This window comes from Procambarus clarkii, chromosome 1, assembly GCF_040958095.1.
Source record: "Procambarus clarkii isolate CNS0578487 chromosome 1, FALCON_Pclarkii_2.0, whole genome shotgun sequence".
Taxonomy (NCBI): Eukaryota; Metazoa; Arthropoda; class Malacostraca; order Decapoda; family Cambaridae; genus Procambarus; species Procambarus clarkii.
This window is the reverse complement of record NC_091150.1, coordinates 49,636,943-49,659,855: the sequence shown is the minus strand read 5'-3', so window position 1 is coordinate 49,659,855 and position 22,913 is coordinate 49,636,943. Positions and strand designations below refer to the sequence as shown.

Sequence of the window (22,913 nt, the reverse complement as noted above, 5' to 3'; positions counted from 1 at the left end):
TACCAAAATGAAAAACCTAGATCCAGAATTGAGGTAACAAAGTTGAAAAGAGCATACACATTTTATTGCTCTTTATTAGCGCTCATGCGGGAAACGCTCTGTCACTTTCTCTGTTTGCTGTGGATGGTAAGCTGGGCTTTTAGACTTTATATTTACATACCATATACGCCTGTAGGGAATTCTATTGTGAACACAATGATACCAAAATGAAAGACCTAGGACAGGAAATGAGATGTCCAAAGTGAAGAGAGTGAAGTGAAGGGAGGGAAGTGAAGAGAGAGCTCTTGCCCGCTCCCGGGTAAGACGCTCTCACTTTCTCGCTGGGCTTTTGGGATTTATATTCATTTAGTCCTGTAGAGAATTCTATTGCGAACACATTGATACCAAATTGAAAAACCTAGGACGAGAATTGAGATGACAAAGTTGAAAAGAGTATACACTTTTCAGAATTACCGCGCTCTAATGTAATGAGAGGCGGCTTGGGGTGGCGCAGCACACACTTTCTGGTAACCGCGGCCTGTTTTCATCACGTCGGCGGGTGGAGATCGCTCCTGTTTTTGACATTATATGCATATACTCCTGTTGGGAATTCTATTGCGAACACACTGATACCAAAATGAAAGACCTAGGACGAGAATTGAGGTGACAATACTGAAAAGAGTGTAAACATTTTATCGCTCTTGTGCGCTCCCGGGTAACTTTCTCTCACTTTGTTTGTTGCGGATGGTAAGCCGGGCTTTTGGAGTTTATATCCATTTAGTCCTGTAGATAATTCTATTGAAAACACATTGATACCAAATTGAATATCTTAGGATGAGAATTGAGGTGACAAAGTTGAAAAGAGTATACACATTTCAGAATTTACCGCGATCTCCCTCGCGCTCCCGCAGAACGCCAAACCCACCCAGGTTGGTGGGATGCTCGGGGGCCCAAAGCGCGAAAGTGTTAAGTACTACTCTATTATGATTATCTTAACCAGGGCTTTCATTACACGTTATTGAACCCTGGTTATTGAGTAACCAGGGGTTACATCACAACCTTGACCTACACTTTCATTAATACCAAACCACTCATAATGTAATAGCATATATAATAATAATAATAATGCACTAAGAAATCCCATTAAAGTCATGTATCAATGATAAAATCAGTAGGAGCCATGAGGAGGATTCAAACCTATGCACAAAGTATTTTACTATGTGTCAGCAGAATCGAGCTATTAGCTCTTGGACCTCTGCTTTCTAACCAATCTATTTTTCCTCTATTATATCTACTACATATAGTTTCTCTAACACACAAGCGTGCGCGTGCACACAGACATTCCCAGGAAGGAGCCCATAGCAGTTGTCTAACTTCTAGGTATCTATTTACTGCTAGGTGAACAGGAGTATCAGGGTGAAAGAAACTCTGTCCATTTGTTTCCGCCTCCACCGGGATTCAAATCCGGGCCCTTAGGCCTACGACTCACAAGTGCTGTCCACTCAGCCACGAGGCCCCTAAGTACTGCCAGCCAAACGCTTTAGACCACTACACCACGATAGGTTGCAATGCTTTTGACCATGTGATTCAACTTAATTAATCTTCTAAGGTTCCCAAGGCTTCCACTGAAGCCTCATCCAGGTGTCATATAATGCTCCTATGCACTCTGGCTTGTAGTCTGGGAATTCTACCTCCTATGCTTATCTTCAAATTCATAAACAATTCACATTAAAGTGATGTATTAATGAGAAAATCAATTGGAGCCATGCAGAGGATTCAAACCTGCACCCTGATTACTCCCAAGCACATATGCTTGGGAGCACCCAGGGTGCAGGTTCTAATCCTCCGTACTTCATTTGATTTTCTCAACAACAACAACAATAATAATAATAATAATAATAATAATAATAATAATAATAATAATAACAACAATCATAGTTCATCTTATTATTTATTTGGAATGCATGACAGTTGTATCATCCAAAGTAGGATTGTTGTAGTGGGAATAAATTATATTTATAAGTATTGTACAGTGTATACTGTACTTGTGAAGTGCACAAAAGTATTCAGTTTCCTTTAATACTTTCACAAATAGGCAGTTTTAGGAAAAAACAGGATCCATAAATATACTCTTACACATCTTACTTAAACAAATATTATTACCTCTGCTCGTGATAAAGTAATAGCATTGAGATGTAAAGGGAACCTCAGCTGCAGCCATCGCCACAAGAATTTTGTCAGGTGAAGACCTCCCATTCTTATTCTACGTGAGCTTGCGGGATCAGCATAGCCATCTAAGATTGGGATAACATGTGTTGTGCAATTACCAATGTTGACAAGGAGTCCATCATGTTTCTTTGGGTTATTTCGGTGATAACTCAACAGGCCATCGACACAGTAAGACACACTTGGGATTCCATAACACTCGAACAGAAGCTCTGACATTACTGGGGAAGAAATATATTTATTAAATCATTATATCTACTAATATTATAGTAAATGATTCAATGAACAAAGATGAAATTGAGCATTACTTTTTTTTTATGCAGGTAAATGCAGAAGATGACTACTAACACTTGTTAGCAGGTTTAGAGCTTTCCCTTCCCATGGCTCATTTTAAGCCTTACTATACTAATTTTCCTGGAACATGTCCTGCCAGATAGTTTACAACCAGGTAAACAGGGAAAACATTTCAGGATCATTGCATAGACAACCCTCCTTGTCTAGGCAAAGATCACTTGTGAGGTGTAGAAAAAGTGGGTTACCACTGTGCAATAAGGACTGCAATTCATTTATTAAAATATAGTCCTTAATGCAGTTCAGTCATTATTAAAATTATTCATCATAATCATTATTACCTTGTTTCAAGTCTTCATGTGTTAAAACGGCACCAGCCAGAATAAAGAAAGGGACATAGTAAAGGATAAGAAGGCTAAAGATATGAAAAGATAGCACCCATCCAATCACAATATATTAAGCACACTACACAACCTAACACACAAACTGCACGACAACACTTCAGCAAATCCTCCACAGCAGTACTCAACAACTTCGGAAGACATGATATATGATGCACCTTATGAATTATCACATATAAATTAAACATTTCTGGGGAGCCCCAGAGGTTCCCTGGAGCTATCGGACTGATATATGCATTATTAGTCTGGGGCATCAGTCACATGGAGTTCTTACCTACCAGGAACCATGAGCCAGAACCTGGCTCGCTCAGAGAGGCGCAGGGAACAATGGCCTATGAAAACTCCACTCTTTGAGAGTATATTCATGTCTGCCATCAACCGGGGAAGGAACCCAGAAAGGTAGGCCTCCCAAAGCAAACCCCAACTGGTACAACATTGTAACCCAAGACCGAACAGAGTCCAAGAACTCCCCCAAGAAAAACTATGCAACAAGCAAAACATCATCAAACTGACGTGCCGCTCGTTCATGCTCCCCCCCCCCTCGGGAGGTGGGGGCCCCGCTCACCCGAACCGGCTGCTTGCCCCTTCCCCCTACCCCAGTTCATCGACTGATGCCCGCTGATGTCTCCTCTGGCCTAATTCTCTAGTCAAGATTTTGCCCTTAAGGTTGTGCCTGCTGTGTGGGTGGCAAGTTGGCCAGGAGAAAGTTGCACTTAGGGTTCTTTTCCCTAGGCGCCCTGTAAGTACTTCCCTTGGGTCTCAGGGTTCTCTTCCCTGGGGCTTTCAGGTTCTTACTCCCATAGGGGATGCTGTCGCTTAACACTGACCTCGCTCTTGGGGTCGGCGGGGATCTTGGTGCTTTCGTTTGGCCCTGAGTGGTGAATGTTTGTTGCTGGGTTGGGGCGCACTGTGCTTGAGCAGCTCACATAGCTAGCGGTGGCCGTGTCTCTCTCTCACACCCTGTTGTGGTGGTGTGCTTTCAGGGTTTTTGTTTTCATTATCTTTTCTGCCTAGTGGAAGTCTGCCTGGCTTCTGATTAGGTTCACCTAGTTGGCATTTGGAAGTCCTCCTCTGAACACCGGAGGTTGTACCCTTCACTGGAGTTAGTTTTCCCGGTAATTGACAGGGATCAACTGCCTTTGCAGCACCAGTGCCTGGGCTTCCCGCGGGGACACATTTACCCTGCGGGTTCTGGTAAACTCCTTAAGCTTGGCGTATCTATGGATATGTCTTTCGAATCCCTCTCACTTTATGCGAGTTTGAAGGTTGTTCGTTGCCCTTGTTTCAGGGTGACGATCATTTGTTTCGTCTCCGTCATGCTGCTTGTTGGGTCAGTGACACCTTCGACCCGGAGTTATGCAAGACTTGTTCCCTTCCGTTCTCCACTTTACCCATTCTTCTTCAAAATTCTTAGGGGTCAAGTGGCTGTCGTGTTGCATGGTAGGTTTTTGTTATTGCAAAGAGCTAGATTGGTTGCCTGCTTAAATGGCCCAGGGCTGCCCCGTTTTGGTTTTAGGGACCCGGACTTGAGGACGTTGGTTGCTTCGACCTTGGTTTCAGATTCTGTGCCACGAGTTCTTCCCTGGTTGGTGTGGTTCGCCATGCTCCTTCCCCCCTCCCCTTCCCCCCACCGCTGCTGCTGCTGGCTCCCAAACGTGTGAGTGTTTCGGAGTCGGAGCAGGGTTTAGTTGGAATGAGACTCGGGCGGCTCCAAAGACTGCCCCATGCCTTTCTGCCTGATCCTCCCCGCAAGGCTTCTGTGTCCTCCCAGCAGACCCCCTTCTTTGGTGCCTTTCCCTTGGACTCTGCTTTTTTCTTCAGAGGTGGAGGGCATGGAGGGCGGCTCAGAACTGAAGCCTGGGTTTGAGGCCTCTGGGGGTGAGGGGAGTCGGCTTGGGGCTCTTAGGCCCATTCGAACCCCATTCGATCCTGCCTGGGCCTTGGTGCCCTCGGGGCAGGGTTTGCTGTTGAAGGGTTCGGGGTTTTCGTATCCCTTTCCCTGTACAAGTTTGATTTGAGTCTGGGTTACCCCCGGGTTCGTTTCCAGGTTCCTTTGGGTTCCACAGCTTCCTCCTTCTTGAGGTTTTCCACCTCTAGGATTTCCCAAGCGGAGGTTCGGGAGGCTCTTAGTATGTACCTCCTACTAGACCCGGACTCTGCCTTTGTGATGGACAAGGTCTCTTATAAGTTCGATTCCTCTTCCCCGCATTAGAAGCATTATGCGGTTCCGGCATCTTCCTGGCTGGCAGACTGCTCTTTCTTTTCTCTTGGGGCATGGCACTTTTTTGTCGTACCGCACACTGGATTGGCGGGAGGTTTCCACTGTGTTACAGGTTTACTTCGGGGAGGGGGAGGGGGGAAGGGCCCTTTTGAGCTGGCCTCGCCTGCTCGGGCATCGGCGGCGTTGCTGAAACTGTTTGCGCCCATCCTCCGGGGAGGTGGTTTCTCTGTTTTTTCCCTCTCGCCTCGCATGTTAGCAGGCCATCCTCGCTCTCTCTTTTGACTCTGCTTGGGTCCTGGCTATTAAGTTTTCGTTGCACTTCTATCGGTTGTTTTCAGATGCAATTGTTTCTCAGTTTTTACAGGCGGCTGCTACCAGTTGCCATCCTCTTTCTGATTTGTTGGTAATCTTGGGTGGCCATTCTTGCGCTTCCCGGAAGGGTCATGCCAGGGCTCGAGTTTCAGCAGATCGTGATGGGCCCTGGGTGCCAGCTTCTGAGCCGGCGCCTCCTCCAGAGCTGTCTTCATCTGGTCGGCATGGTGGTTGCTCTGCACGTATGTCGGCTTCTCGAAAGGTGCGCCGGTCCTTTTGTGGGTCACCCCGTTGACAGGGCACTGGGAGGAGGCTGGTTCTTTTTGCCCACGCATGGTCCCATTATTTGTGTGCACTTCGGGTAGTGTCCTCCAGCCTGTAATGGCAGTAGGAGGCTCCTTCTCCTCTCGGAAGTTCGGGGCTAGTAGCTCAAGTGGGTTTCTCACTTGAACAAATCCACAAAAGGCCGTGACGAGAATTCGAACCTGCGTCCAGGAGCATCCCAGACACTGCCTTAATCGACTGAGCTACGACAGGGTAAAAGGGTGGAAACCGAAGTTCTACTGAACTTACTGGATCCCGTAGCCTCTCCGAGGCACAAACCGGGCTTTTACACAACCCCCCCCTGCACCCGAGCTATGTCAATAGGCCGTTCTCCCTCTTCGCCCTTACATCATCACACACAGAGATCACACTAATGTGATGCATCAAATGAACAAATCCACAAGGGCCGTGACGAGGATTCGAATCCGGACGCAGGTTCGAATCCTCGTCACGGCCCTTGTGGATTTGTTCATTTGATGCATCACGTTAGTGTGATCTCTGTGTGTGATGATGTAAGGGCGAAGAGGGAGAACGGCCTATTGACATAGCTCGGGTGCAGAGGGGGGGGGTTGTGTAAAAGCCCGATTTATGCCTCGGAGAGGCTACGGGATCCAGTAAGTTCAGTAGAACTTCGGTTTCAACCCTTTTACCCCGTCGTAGCTCAGTCGATTAAGGCAGTGTCTGGGATGCTCCCGGACGCAGGTTCAAATCCTCGTCACGGCCCTTGTGGATTTGTTCATTTGATGCATCACGTTAGTGTGATCTCTGTGTGTGATGGGTTTCTCACTTGTTTCCAGTTCCAAAACGGGACTGTGCAGATCTTCTGTTCATTCTGGAACTTGTCCCGTCTAAACCACTGGATTCCTTGCCCCTCCTTTTGCATGACCACTGTGCCCCAGGTCCGGCTTCTCTTGGAGTCGGGTTCTTGGATGGTGTCTCTGGACCTCCAGAATGCGTATTGGCACATCCCTATTCACCTGGGGTTCAGGGACTGGTTAGATTTTTTGGCGAGGAATCAAGCATACTGCTTTCGTTGCCTTCCCTTCGAGCTGAATCCGGCACCTCGCATTTTCACGAGCCTTACCCGGGTCGTGGTGGCCCATCTGTGTCTGCAAGGTTTTGGCCTACCTCGACAACTGCTTGGTTTGGGCTCCCAGCTAGTTCAAGCTTAGCTGTAAGGCCCCTGGGGGGCCTTACATTGGTTGCTGCGTCTCTGGCTTCCTCTTTGGGGTTTTCCGGAGTTCTGTGCCATGGCGCCTGCCAGAGCCCTCACTCAATGTGTTCACGGATGCCTCGTCCTTCAGCTGGGGCTTTGTGACCAGTCCTCACCAAGCCAGTCAGGAGTGGTGGGCTCCGTCGTTCCGTTGAGCTCACAGCACAGTGTAGGAATTTCAGGTGGTGTGGCTTTCGCTGTGGCAGATTCGGCTCGCTCGATGCTCTACGATCCAGCTCCATTCGCACTGTGCCCCAGTGGTTCATTGCCTGAAATGCAGGGGGTGGTCCCTTTGGTCCTTGGCTCTTTGGGGGCTGGTCACTTCGAGTGGCTCTTCTGCCGAGTTCTTAGGGTTTAGCTCTGTGCGGTTCATATCAGGGGCGCGTCCAATGTCCTGCCAGATGGTCTGTCTCGGGTCATTCCTCTGTCCATGGAATGGACAGTCGACGCCGACTCCTCCAGTTGGCTTTGCCGGATGTTCAAGCCGCCAGAGCTCTTTTGTGTCGGCGTGGTCGTGGCATCTCCCAATGTATATGGTGCCCTTCCCTGACTGCAAAGCAGCCGCGGTAGATACCTTTCAGCAGGACTGATCAAGGTGGGGGTTAAGTGCTTGCCTCCAGTCCAGCTGTTGTTTCGGATTCTGGCTCGGCTGGAGTCCTATCGAGGAAGGGTTGTTCTCCTGGCACCATGGTGGTCAGTTCAGCCTTGGTTTAAGTCGCTGCTTGCTCGGTGTCCAAACCCGGGGGGTTTTCCGCGGCTCTGCCTCTACCAGCAGATCGAACTGATGAGGTATGTTGCTGGTTCAACCTCCTCTTTTGTTCTTCGCGTCTGGTAATTTTTTATGCGTGCCTATCGCCACTTATATGGTGATCAGGTGGCTTCTCTCATGATGTCCTGCCTGCGGTCTTCTAGGCAACAGTATGAAATCTCTTGGTGTTCCTTTCACCATTTCCTTTCTCTTAATTTGTTACCTTCTGTTTCGGTTTGAGTTGTTTTGTCTTTCCTTTCTTGGCTCTTTCAGGATCGACATCTCATGCCGAATACTGTCGCCTCTTATCGTGCGGCGCTGGCGGAGCTCTTTTCTCTCTTCTCTGTTTGTTGTGGCTCCTCCGGTCCAATACTGTTTTCAGGTTTTGTTTTTGTTAGCTTTGGCCTCTGGGGAGTTTGGTCAGTGAGCTTCATGCTCTTCGACACATGGGTTTCTGCTCTTTGGAGCCTGATTTCCATTTTGTTCGTTTGCAGCTGTCTCCTCCTTTTCTCGCGAAGAATGCGATGGCGGGCTTCTTGAAAGGTCCATGGGTTATCGATGATTGGTTGGTCAGGCTGGGGGTGCATCATGTGTGTTGTATTCGGTGGCGGCTCTTCGCCGCTACCTGAGCGCCACTGCTTCTGTGTCTGTGGATGCACTTTGGGTGGACCTATTTTTCCTCGTTCCCTGTTCCAGGGCCCAGGTCTCTCAGGTTGTCCACAGGATTATTAAGTCTAGCCAGCCCGCGGTCTACCTTCATGCCCACGATGTTTGGTAGTTTGTAGCTCTTGCTGTGGTGTTTGATAACATGTCATGGGTTGACATTTAGGCACCGGGTTCTTGGAGTTTGAACAGGGTCCTGGCGGCCCATTATTTGGTTAATGTTCCGGGTCCTCAGCGACCCTGTGTGGCCAGCGGTCTCATTTGCGTCCTGAGGAACGTGGTGTGGCCATCTCCAGGGTAAGTCTCTGTTTTACTTATCTGTGGGTATCTAGCTCCAGGGAGCCAACGGGGGCTCCCCACAGCAAATCAGCATTGAATGTAATGAAACAGCATTTTCTGGGAGAGTCCCGGTGGCTCCCATGACACCCTTCCTCCCTCTGGTCGCCATTTTTTTTTTCGTTTGCTCAGTCTCCGAACAGGGGGGGGGGGCAAAGCAGCCCGCTCGGGTGAGGGGGGTGCAAACGAGCGGTGCATAGGTTTGATGACACACCGGTTTGATGACGCACCGGTTTGATGATGTTTTCGGTCTTGGGTTGCAATGTTCTTCCAGTTGGGGTTTGTTTTGGGATGCCTATCTTTCTGGGTGCCTTTCCCCTGTCAATGGCAGACATGAACATACTCTCAAAGAGTGGAGTTTTCATAGGCCATTGCTCCCTGCACCTCTCTGAGGGAGCCAGGTTTTGGCTTGTGGATCCCCCGTAGGTAAGAGCTCCATGTGACTGATGCCCTAGACTAATGTAGCATATACATCAGTTTAATAGCTCCAGGGAGCCTCCGTGGCTCACCCACCAAATGGTATTTCATTACATTTAATGCTGGTTTTATTCTTCACAAGCAGATGCCATCATTCTTTGCACACATTGCCTTTAAATGCTCACACTTAATCCTCACTTTTCTTTCTTTTTCCATCATCACTGAATACAATGTTCACCTAAGGCAGAAACTGCAAAGGTTGAGTTGAGTATAAGAGTAGAGTAGACATCAGGAGCAAAAATCATTACAGCAGAATAAATCATATTAGGATTTCATGTGAGTACACATCAAGTCAATATATAAAATGTACAGAAATCGACTTATTGTTGAACATCTTTGCGAAGTACATTACTACTTCACAGACAAGAGGAAATATACAGATAATGATATAAGAGATGGGAGAATAAGTAGACAAACCATGAACCAAGAAATATTATAAGAATCTAGATACTAACCTCAAAAGGACTAAAGCCAAGTGGATGAATCAGTCACGGATTATGTCAAGAACATAGAGGTGGCATAGAAGAAAAATTATATCAGAGCAGGCAATTTGTAAATACAGTACTAAGAGTAAACACTTTGACAGATGCTGCAGAGAACAGGAATTTGTCAAGGGTAGAGGAGGTGACTACAGGAGCACAGAAAAGAAACTTACAGCGGAAAGTAAAGAAATAGCTGACAAAGAGTTTAGAAAAAACAAAAGTAATACATTTATATAAACCATAAAATTATGTTTGAATAAAATAAAGAAAAACATTAGAGGCAATATTGGTTAAAGGACATAAATTTTTATTAATTTACTATCGGAAAATAAACAAATTAACTGAGATGAGAACAATGGTGTTAACAAAACATTCTATGAAACTAACATTGTCTCGAGTAGTTGGGATTGCAAAATGCTTCCGTCAGGATAATTGGATGGTCCACCTGTGTTGTGTTGATGCCCAGGTGAGAGAACGTATAGTCAAACATGGTCTCCTGAGCTTCATAGTGTGTGACAACATTATCATCATGGGGGGACTTTAACTGGAATCTCACAGCCTCAATATTTCCTATTTCATTTGCAACTAACACTTCAGTCTCCTGTAATAAAGTTATGAAAGATTAAGTTTGCAAGCTAATTATTAACAATCAGTTTAGCATACATAAATGTCCCTTCAGTTTTACACGTTACAGTACTGTAAGTGTAAGCAAGCATGACAGAAGTGTTATCACATAGCCAATAAAACTAACACAGTGGTAAGCAGTCAGAAAGACATGTGCTCATATCTGCATAATGAACTGATTTCCAAATATAAATATATAACAACTTCAGTTTCAAAATGCATGGAATGTGATAAATCAATATTTATTCTTAAGATATTTATAACATACCAGTACTATTACACACACAAATCACAATAGTGTGATGCAACAAATGAACAAATCCACAAGGGCCGTGACGAGGGTTCGAACCTATGTTCGAGAGGATCCCAGACACTGCCTTAATCGACTGAGCTACAACATGGTAAAAGAATTGCAACCGGGAAATCATCCTGATTTACCGACGGATCCTGCAGTCTCTCCAAGACACAAACCATTGTTTTACGCAATTCCCATCGGTAAATCAGGATGATTTCCCGGTTGCAATTCTTTTACCGTGTTGTAGCTCAGTCGATTAAGGCAGAGTCTTGGATCCTCTCGGACGTAGGTTTGAACCCTCGTCACGGCCCTTGTGGATTTGTTTATACCAGTACTATTACTGTAATCCATCTATAAATTTCGTTAGTTAAGAGGCATAGCAATGACGTCTGTAAAATATTAACACTTTCGCGCTCTCGGCGCTAAAAAAAAACAATACCCCAGATGCTTTCGGCACTTCGCGCGCCTACGCGGTAAGACCGAAAAAGTGTACACTCTTTTGACTGTCCTGACAATAATTGAAGGCGCACGTATTTAAATTTGGCATCACTGTGTTCGCAATGAAATTGTCTATAAGAGCATACCTATAAAATGCCGCCCAAGCATAAGGAGTATCAACACCAAATAAAAAACTATGCAGATCACTCGCCGAGAGCGCCAAACAGCAACAAAATGTTTCCACTTTCTTAATGGTTGCGAAGCCTACAGTTGTCCTACATCGCTAATTTTGGTATCATTGGAATCGCAATAAAATTCTCTACACGGACATATGCATATGAATGTTTAATATAGGTAATTGCCCACCCGCAAGAGTGTGTGAAGTGGAGAGTAGTTAGCCGCGAGCGCACTGGCGAAAACACAGGGGGGAAATCATGCTTGGAAAGTTTATACGTTTCCTGACCCTACTTTTCTATGTACGTATTTCTTTTTTATACCAATGTGTTCGCAATAAAATTTTCTATAAGATGAACTGTATAACATTGGTACAAAGCATGTGTAAGAGAAGCGCCAAATATAGAACCACGTCGCTCAGTATGCGTTCGCGGCAGAAACGAACGCATTGTTTTCGTTCGTTTGATGTTTGTCATGTTTATACTTGTTGAAACATTTTATAATTTGTATGACAATGATCGCAGTAAAATTCCCTACACAGACATATACATAACACATACAAATATTTCCCACGTGTTGGATATATCAATGGCTAAAGGGAACCCACTGCCACACGCTCGCCACACCCCCAAACATACTTTTGTGTATTTTTTTTTTTACTCATAGAAGTTTATGTGATATAATATTCATTCTGGTACCAAAAAAATCGCAAATAAATTCTCTACAAAACAAAAGTATCCCCATCCATTTCGGTTAAAAAATGGAATTTATAGAAATATTTTTTCGATTGACGAGAAAAGTAGGCAGTTATGCGGAATCGTAAGAAAAACCAGTGACGAGTTATCTCTAATATAAAGCGCGAAAGTGTTAATATAACCACTCAAGTAAGTGAATATTGCTCATTTATCTCAAACTATAACACAACACTGTATAATTGTCACAAAGATAACAGTAATTAGGATATACCGCAGCAAGTTTCTTTCCCCTGTCTTTTCTGTGCTTGGCATAGCAGTTCCGAAACACAATTCTTGGCTCCTTATCAGTTGCCCATCCTACACGACAGTGATACGACCCTGAAAGCATATATAAAATAACCAGCTATTATATATTGTATACAAATAGGTTTACTATAATGCAAAATGATTCACAGAAAAATAAAAAGCTTGAATTTGCCAACACTGATCGGTAATGAAACATAATTTTCCAGGCTCACTTCAGTACTTTTTTGTAGATAGGGTAAATGTAAAGTTTATTTTACCAGTGGATCTTGTAGTCTAATAAGAAACTGCTGCTGCTAAAATCTGGCAGGCGATGAAAAGAAGTGCTTTTTATATATAAACTAAGAAAAAATAATTTTAAACTGTTTTTCAGATACAGTAGGAAAAATTATTATACTGTAGAATTAAATAAAACGTAGTTTTTAAGTCATTCCTATAAAGCACCGTACAACATATAGAAATTGTTGAAGTTGCTCAATATCAGATAATACATGTTCATTGTGCATCAAATATTGTAAAAACAACAACCATATTTACCACTTAATTTTAAGTATTTTGGTCACATAATGTAATAAAAAAAATTCCTCTGCTATCACCCCTCTTTCAACATTGATTTGTGCTACTTTTTCATTACAAAATATTGTTTTCTCATATAGTTTCACATTTCTAATAAGAAAAATAAATGCTCTTTTCATATTTATCATTAATAAATATAGAACTCGAGATAGTCAAGATGAGTCTTGAAAAATAAAATACGAAATCAATTCCAAAACATTAAATATAACCGTATTCATATCTCTTGTACAAAATATGTTACAATATACAAAATATAACATACAATACCTTCATGATGTAAGAAATCACTGAAATAGGTGTGAGGTGAGTGTAGGGTTTGGGACACTCTTGGAGCAGGATGCAGATCAAACCACAGTCCTGGGTAACCCCACATAGGTGCCATGACCCATGGGCCATGATATGCTAAAGATTATATATCCTAGGATCTGCTCAGATCCACTACGAGTCTGGAGACACCAAGCTGGTAGCCAATTCATGTTTTACATATAACCCTCACACATTCTGATGCATGCAGGTTATGGTGCACGTGGGGAGCGCTTGGTGACAAGGTGGCGTCATGATTAATATATTGTATCGTATTATTGACATTTCCTTGTGAGTGTAACAATTTGAAAGGAGGATTTTTGCTGGGGGTTTTTGGTAGCACTGCTACAGGTTATATTCAGTTCTGTCACCAACAGAGTAAGGTGTAAGATAGTACCATATAGGTTCTGACTAAGTAATTTAAATTCATACAAAATGTAAAAAAAAATATTAATTATAAAAACAGATAAAAGTCATTAATGCTAACTTACCATTATCAATTATGAGAGGAAGTCCTTTGTAACTTATATCGTATGGATGAAAAGGATCAGGTACCATTCGGGCATCTTTGAGTTCAAAGATTTGAACCGTTTCCTCTGAAATAATGCAACAGAACATATATTTTTTGTTTTACAAAATAAAGTCTATATCCCAGTCCTCATAGTTGCTCATGTAAATTTTTATTCTAAATTATTATTACAAAATGTTATCTCATAAGAAATGTTTACTCTTTCACAGCCATATATCAAATACATAGTTCTCTGAAATGTTAGCAACTTATTTTACATTAGTACAATAATAAGTTGAACAAATAATTTATCACGTATCATAGTATAATTTAATTTATTAGTATAATAGCATACATGTTACCACCAAAGCCTCGTAGCTCACAACTGGGAGTTATGTGGGTGCTTTTAAGTACAGTATCACACAACAATTTTAATTAGTATATTCAAAAATTTATTTAAGTAAATTTTCAATACAAAATAAGCTCTGTTAAGGAAAAATAAAGATCTGAAATATAACACAGTTGGTACACAACTTTTCAGTTGTGTACCAAGCACAACTGTGTAGCACAACTGTGAAAAGTTGTGTACCAAGTTGTGTACACAACTGAAAAGTTGTATACCAAGCACAGTATTTTGTAATTTCCTAGTTGAACATACTGTATATCTTGACATTGTGGGCCTACTAAACAAATTGATTAGTTACGAGGTACCTGAAATTTCAGTGGGTAATACGGTACTGTACTGTGCTAAATCCTTTCATATGCCAACTACTCTTCAAAATTTATCAATAAATTTGATTTATTCATGAATACTAAATTGCCATTAATACATTACTAGTATAACAAAAAATTAAGGAGCAAAGAGTACTATAATGTACATTAATTATAATAATACTGTACTATAAAAATTGAGATATTAGAGAATCCAATTTGCTTTTATGAAAAAATCTAAAACCTAAAAAATTTGTGTTACAATTGTCTCATTTAACTTAACCTTGGCAAGGCTTAACCTAATTGATATTAGCAGTTTCTTTTTTTTTTACTAGGTTGTATTTGGTAAGTAGCCTATGATTATTTTAAGTTCAAAGATAGAAAAGAGCAACTTGACCTGAAAACCCTAACCTATTTCATATGAAACAATTTAACTAGCAATAAATATAATTATTAGATAACAAATATGCTTTTTTGAAGCCATTATAATAAAAAAGCATTCTAGCAAAGCTTAAATGCACTATTAATCTTTGAGCAAAAACCTAACTTGTCTAATGTAAAATATTATTATGCAACTGAGCTTCACATAATGAGTAACAACATATACTGTAGTAGTGACAATAGGAAGCACAGGATATCAAAGTTTTATTAAACAATAATTTGAAGGTAGTAAACATTTACTACCTCAGACTACTGTATTGTGAACATAGTTCAATGACACAAGAGGCTTAAGAAGATTAAGGAGTTGTGTACAGTAATTCTGTGGTTTGGTGTTTCAGATGGGTTGTTTCATTTATAAATTCTCATTCAAAAAATATTATGTTTCATATTTTGTAATTACTTATTCCACCAATACAATGTGCATTACATTCTTAATGTACATCATGGATTTTATTTAAGTCATTTTAAAATATGTACAGATCTATCTCACTAATGACAGCTTATAATGTGATTGTTTCTTGATCAGTCAAGTATTATTGGGACTAGCCAATAACTGTATGGATCATAGCATTCTTAGATTTATCGAGGTTATCCAAACCAATGTTGAGGCTATTTGCAAAAGCACTCATCCCGTTACTAGCCAGTCGGTGTGGTGCTTAACCTGACAGTATGATGTGCGCGTTATTAGCTATGACCTGCTGGTTTAGATCTTAACATTACCGAAACGACTCGTCTGAAGCTACAAAACGACCATAGCCTAGCCAGTTTCTCAGTCATCTTAGGTCTTATTTACCTGGGGACCACTGTCTCTCTAGTGACAATGATAATGATGATAATGATTATTAAGGGAATAGTACATACATACAAAATGAGACACAAGCAGCGTTTCGGGGATGAGTGTTAGTGGCCTCGAGAGGGGAAAGGGTATTTAAGTGTACACTGCAGCATTATGTGACTGTAACCTTCTATTAATTTAAGTAATGTAACCAAAATTGTTTACACACTGATGATGTGTATGTACTGTAAACTTTAATAATTCCTTTATGCTGTAACTTGCCTAGCTTACACGAATTTTATGGTTCTCTTCCAGTGCCAATTATATGTCTGTAACATTTCCACGGCTTCTTACTAAACTAACTAGTGCAGTGTACAGTGCCCGTATAGTGCATGTACAGTGCCCGTGCAGCGCACGTACAAAGCCGGGTACTCACCACCAGCGGCCATGGTGCAGCAGCTGACACTGAATTGTTTACATGTACAACGCCAGTTATTCTCACCGCGAGTCTGTGTAATCACCACAATATTTTGTATACATTATTATTTATTTCATATTATAAAGAGCTTTCTGATAGAAGAGTGAATAATTCAGCCCATCCTCCTAAAATCAAAGTACAGGTACTGAACTTATATTAAAACGATGTGGTTGTTCCCACATATATGGATGTAACAGACCAATAGCTTAGATACTTTAGCTCATTTATTATGCACCCCATACCCATCCTGTGGGTGGTAGTAGAAAGGGTTACAGAGGCACAAACAATGGGCTCAGAAACTGAACACTAAATTCATTTAGCTAAGCAAGTTACAGTTTTTGTAATCTAGTTCCAAATTTAAAAACTCGCCCCTCGGGGCAAAATTTAAAAATTTATTTATATTATTACATCAACAATGAATTTAACAATATATATATATATATATATATATATATAACAATATATAATATATATTACAAATAACAATATATAACAATATATATGTATATATGTATATATATATATATATATATATATATATATATATATATATATATATATATATATATATATATATATATATATATATATGACAATGTCAGACCACGGAGGAAAAATGGAACAGGAAATTTCCTTAAGTACTTTCGTATATTAAATACATCTTCAGACCTTCTGAAGATGTATTTAATATACGAAAGTACTTAAGGAAATTCAGTGCGGTCTGCTGCATGATGCGAGGAGGACGTGTTGCTCCGCATCTTCGTGTTTGCACGTGGCTGCTGCAGCTAGATGTTGTGAATTTGTTCTCGACTGTTGCAGTGATACAGTGCCTTTGTGTATCGAGGAAATGGCTGAGGCGGTCTGCCTAGGTGATGGAAGATCCTGTACTGGGCCTGGAGAGTGTGACAGTGGGGATGGCAGACAGGATGATACTAGGCCGTATCAAGCAGTAGTAAACAGATATAAACGGAGAAATATTCAAAGACAGCGAGACGAAGACAGTGAGGAGGAAATAACAAAGAGACCAAAAAATGAAGACATGCTCAGCAGGACGCGGGAGATGCAGACTAATGGAAGGAAGAGGCTGTTGTTCCCTACAGCATGTCAACTGAATTTCCATCAAAAGCTGGAGTGGACGGTTCGTTTGGCTAAGGAGTTTTTTGAATATGAACCACTATTCAAGGAGGGTCTTCACCGGCCCTATATAACAGTTGGGACAGAGGAGGCCGTGGAACACCTAACGAAGGATGGGTTTGAGAATATTGTGATGGTTACTCCGGAAAAAGGTATGATGTACACCAAGGTCATAGTGTTTAAGTATCCAACTTATTTGGATCCTGATTATCTATTGCTCAACAATGATAGTGTTGTTTGGGCAAAGAGGAACAGTGTTCGTGGTGAAAAACAAAGCCAGGTTGTTGCCTTGGTAAAGGGTGAGGCTCCAGAAAGAATTTTTGTGCAAGGACTAGGCTACAGGAAAGTTGTAAAATACATTGAGGAGCCCATATTATGCATGAAGTGTTCTCGTTGGGGACATATGGCTTGGAAATGCCAGTTTGACTCCAGGTGTCGGTACTGTGGTAAGAAACACGACTCTCGAGAGTGTAGAGTCAAGATTAAAAACGGTGAAAAAATCGTCCCATCTTGTTGCAATTGTCGAGGAAGCCACAATGCTGGTTCCTATCTATGTCGCATGAAGCCTCATCTGAGAGACTCGAGGACGGGTGCTACAAGCAGGATAGATGTATCCTCGAAGGAAGGAAAGATTGTGCAGCAGGAACATGGAGGAAACAGTTGGAAGCCAATGACAGCGCCTATGAACAATGTGTGGGAGAAAGGAACAGAGACAATTAAGGCGAGCCTAGGGAAAGTAGGAAATGCAGCTGAAAAAATTAAACCTTGTGGAAACAAGGTTCAGGTCAATATAGTGAACTCTGAGGTTGGTACTCAAATATTGGAATATCTAAAAAAACTAGAAAAGAGGATTGAGGCATTAGAAAAATTAACTATGGGGGGTAGACGGGGTGAAGATGGTGGTGAAACAGGACGTGAAGTGGAAAGTGAAACAGGACGTGAAATGGAAAGTGAAACAGGACGTGAAATGGAAAGTGAAACAGAACGTGAAATGGAAAGCCAAACAGGACGTGAAATGGAAAGCCAAACAGGACGTGAAATGGAAAGCCAAACAGGACGTGAAATGAAAAGCCAAACAGGACGTGAAATGGAAAGTGAAACAGGACGTGAAATGGAAAGTGAAACAGGACGTGAAATGGAAAGTCAAACAGGACGTGAAATGGAAAGTGAAATAGGACGTGAAGTGGAAAGTGAAACAGGACGTGAAATGTGCGTTGAAGAAAGTAAGGAAGAACATGACGTATTGATGATAGAGGATAGTCAGGAAAATGAACTTTCTAGTAGTGTTAGCGTTCAACCTTCTGTAGTGACAAATGTCGAAACAAAGGTTAAAGTAAAACGGTATAGAGAAATAAGAAAGAAATTAGATATGAATAAGATCACCTTTGATGCTAGTAGCTGTTGTGCAAATGAGGAGAAAGCAGAAATGTTACAGTGTTGGGAGAGTCTGTCTGAGAAAATCTCGTATCTCATGGAATGTGACAGACAGGGCAAAGGTAGTTTTATTAAATCATGGATGAAAGTAGAGTGAGAATATTATCTTGGAGCGTTAATGGGTTAAAATCTAGTGCGGTGGATGTACACTATTATACTCTTAGATAGTACTATATTAACCTGATATGTTACATGGGATTCTTGTATTTGTACTCACTGAATTTGTGCGCCCCTTGAGGGACTTGAAGTATGGGAAGGGGTAGAAATAGCCTAAGCTAATCTTTGATTTTTTTTTTTTTTTTTTTTTTTAACTTGTCTCAATAAACCTACTTGAACTTGGAAGACCATTATGTATTAAAGTGTCAAATTATGGATAACCATAGAAATAAGGAAATAAGTAGTGTACCACTTCAAATTGTTTGGATGTGTGATAATGATATGATAGACAGAATACTTAGGAACTACAAGAATTTTGCCCCAATGATTGTAACACTTACTATATTAATATGCAATGTTAAATGTTGTATTGTGATTTGTGTATCTGTACTCACTGAATTTGTGCGCCCCTTGAGGGACTTGAAGTAGAGGGGGGTAGAAATAGCCTAAGCTACTCTATCCCTTTGAGATGTATTTTTTTCTTGTCTCAATAAACATACTTGAACTTAAGGAAATTTCCTGTTCCATTTTTCCTCCGTGGTCTGACATTGTCACATTCTTAATCACGTGTTTATTTTCGTGATATACACACACACACATATATATATATATATATATATATATATATATATATATATATATATATATATATATATATATATATATATATTTTAGCAGTCTTTCCTGTAGACATATATTATTAAATATGACCGAAAAAGTAAGATTAATAATTCTAACACGAATTTTCTCTATCTTTCGTACATTTCTTTTCACTGTTGGTGGTAATTCAAAAATCAATTCTCCAAAATTCATTTTTATTTCTAGTCTGACGCGACACTTGAGCGCGTTTCGTAAAACTTATTACATTTTCAAAGACTTTAGTTTACACATACACAACTGAATAGAACTTACACGATTGATTGATTGATGAAGATTAAGCCACCCAAAAGGTGACACGGGCATGAATAGCCCGTAAGTGGTGGCCCTTTTGAGCCATTACCAGTATCAATAGATGATACTGGAGATCTGTGGTGGTGCGACAACACCCTGCGTGACGGGAGATGTCTCGCGGACCAAATGGAGTATCTTCTTGAAGATTGAAGATTAAGCCACCCAAGAGGTGGCACGGGCATGAATAGCCTGTAAGTGGTGGCCCTTTTGAGCCATTACCAGTATCAAGAGCTGATACTGGAGATCTGTGGAGGCGCGACTGCACCCTACGTGACGGGAGATGTCTCCCGGCCCAAATGGTGACCAGATGGTGAAAAAAGGTGATGAGGAAGATTGATTGATAAAGATTAAGCCACCCAAAAGGTGGCACGGGCATGAATAGCCTGTAAGTGGTGGCCCTTTTGAGCCATTACCAGTATCAAGAGCTGATACTGGAGATCTGTGGAGGTGCGAATGCACCCTGCGTGACGGGAGATGTCTCCCTTGTGAATGTGTTAAGATGAAGATGAAGCCACGCAAAAGGTGGCACGGGCATGAATAGCCTGTAAGTGGTGGCCCTTTTGAGCCATCACCAGTATCAATAGATGATACTGGAGATCTGTGGAGGCGCGACTGCACCCTGCGTGACGGGAGATGTCTCCCGGACCAAGTGGTGACCAGATGGTCACCACTGAATGGTGGTCACCACCACCACTACTGAATCGATATTGGAACTTACACATCTCCGATTTGTTTATATCTACATTTAAGTGAGGTGGCATTAATAGGGTATTAATTTCATCAACACAAGACAGAACACGAAACAATGGGTATTGAATGGAAGTGATTGTAGAAAGCCTATTGGTCCATATTTCTTGATGCTTCTATATTGGAGCGGAGTCTTGAGGTGGGTAGAATATAGTTGTGCATTAATTGGCTGTTGATTGCTGGTGTTGACTTTTTAATGTGTAGTGCCTCGCAAACGTCAAGCCGCCTGCTATCGCTGTATCTATCGATGATTTCTGTGTTGTTTACTAGGATTTCTCTGACAATGGTTTGGTTGTGGGAAGAGATTATATGTTCCTTAATGGAGCCCTGTTGCTTATGCATCGTTAAACGCCTAGAAAGAGATGTTGTTGTCTTGCCTATATACTGGGTTTTTTGGAGCTTACAGTCCCCAAGAGGGCATTTGAAGGCATAGACGACGTTGGTCTCTTTTAAAGCGTTCTGCTTTGTGTCTGGAGAGTTTCTCATTCTAAAAAAAAAAAAAATGAATTTTGGAGAATTGATTTTTGAATTACCACCAACAGTGAAAAGAAATGTACGAAAGATAGAGAAAATTCGTGTTAGAATTATTAATCTTACTTTTTCGGTCATATTTAATAATATATATATATATATATATATATATATATATATATATATATATATATATATATATATATATATATATATATATATATATATATATATATATATATATATATATACTGTTGTTTGGGGAAGTTGTTTCTGCAGAAGGTGTCCAGCAGGGAGACCCACTTGCCCCTTTCCTTTTCTGCATGGCAGCTAAAGAGGTCACAAGCAGGTTGTTCAGCGAATTCAACATCTGGTTCCTGGACGATGGCACCCTGGCAGGGACACAGGAATCCCTGCTAGGAGATCTTCAGTTAGTGAAATCAAAGGGAGAGGAACTAGGCCTTACACTAAACCCATCAAAGTGTGAAATCATCTCATCCAGTCAACCAATCATAGATGTAGTACGAACCTTATTGTCAGGGGCCCCAGTGATCGCTCCCACCGACAGTGTGCTGCTAGGGGCACCTCTGGGGTCGAACGCCATTGAGGTAGTCCTCGAAGAAAAGCTGAAAGACCTGAGGAGGATGGAGGCGAGAATAGGGGCTATATGGACGCTCACGATGCTTTGTAATTATTGGGATTACACATGTGCTTCCACATTGGCTGATACCTATCTACGTTACAGCTCAGCGGAGGGAGGTGGGGCAGCCACCTTCAGGGAGACCCAGAAAATCAACAAGTACAGAGACTTAGAACGTTGTTACAGGTTCGTGCCGATAGGCTCTGAGACTCTGGGCGCCTGGGGTAAATGTGCACTTAAGTTCCTAAAGGAGGTGGGTGAGGAACTCATTGGGAAAACTAGACACACATGAGCGGCCAGTTTCCTGTTCCAGCGCCTCACTGTCGCAGTTCAGAGGGGAAATGCATGCTGTATCCTGGGTACGCACCCATCCTCCGAGGAGCTGGACGAGATATTCGAACGCTGATTGTTATATTGTTATATATATGTGTGTATTCTCTGTAAACTGTAGCATTGCAATAAAATAAAATAAAACAAAACAAAACATACAAAAAAAATAATAGGGGTGGTAGGAGAAGAAAAGATTAAAGTGTTCAGTGAGAATCCATAAGACCTTCTCTGAAAGCTCTTTGTTTTCTTCTTCGAGGATGTGGGTCCTTGCAATTGCACCAGAGGTGGTACCCCTATATATATATATATATATATATATATATATATATATATATATATATATATATATATATATATATATATATATATATATATATATATAACTCCGTCAACGAATGCCAGTGGAAACAAGCCACTCTTCCTTGTTAGGCTCGGTGGCTTGGGTGTCCGCACCGCCACCCAAATTGCTGTCCCAGCCTTCCTGTCTTCCTCCTCAGCATCAGATGACCTGGTTAAGGAAATTCTACCTAACAGCCAGAGTGATGTAGCAGGGAATACAGGACCCCAATTACACGGAATGCGACACGAAATGGGGTGCCATGGCAGATCCAGCACTCAGACCAGCCATGCCGAAAGCCAAGAAACAATCCCGTTGGGACAGCCCCATTATAGACAAAGAAGCTACAGCTTTGCTGGAGGTAGCAACAACCCCCAGTGATCGTGCACGCCTCACAGCTGTGCAGGCTCCCCATGCAGGGGACTTCCTTTTAGCAGTCCCTATGTCTGTGACAGGCACACGTCTTGATCTGCAGGAGCTCCGTACTGCAGTCGCTCTCCGCTTTGCTGCCCCTATCCACACTGTTCATAGGTGTATTTGCGGCGAGGCAGATGCTGCCGAATATGGATTGCATGGCCTGCACTGTGGAAAATTTGGTGGTTGGCACATTAGACACGACGAAATCAATGACATCATTAAAAGAAGCCTTGCCTCTGTTCAGTGTCCAGCAGAGAGAGAGCCCCGCAACCTACTGAACCGTGACTCTGTTAGCTTTGCCG

The 22,913-nt window shown here is 41.9% G+C and overlaps 1 protein-coding gene across 2 annotated transcripts in view; it reads right to left on the bottom strand.

Moving 5' to 3' along the window:
* Positions 1-16,034, bottom strand: part of Arp5 (Actin-related protein 5) — a 45,373-nt gene extending 29,339 nt beyond the window's left edge. The window contains exons 1-5 of one of the 2 annotated variants that reach the window (XM_045728796.2): positions 15,953-16,034; positions 13,573-13,677; positions 12,171-12,277; positions 10,061-10,274; positions 2,143-2,426 (exon numbers count right to left, since the gene is read on the bottom strand). In XM_045728796.2, the coding sequence (XP_045584752.1) occupies positions 2,143-2,426; positions 10,061-10,274; positions 12,171-12,277; positions 13,573-13,677; positions 15,953-15,965 (723 nt within the window). In that variant the 5' untranslated portion in view covers positions 15,966-16,034. Of the gene's footprint in view, positions 1-2,142; positions 2,427-10,060; positions 10,275-12,170; positions 12,278-13,572; positions 13,678-15,798 lie in introns of both variants that reach the window. The other variant, XM_069309312.1, reaches the window with a different exon arrangement.
* Between the last annotated feature and the right edge of the window lie 6,879 nt (positions 16,035-22,913).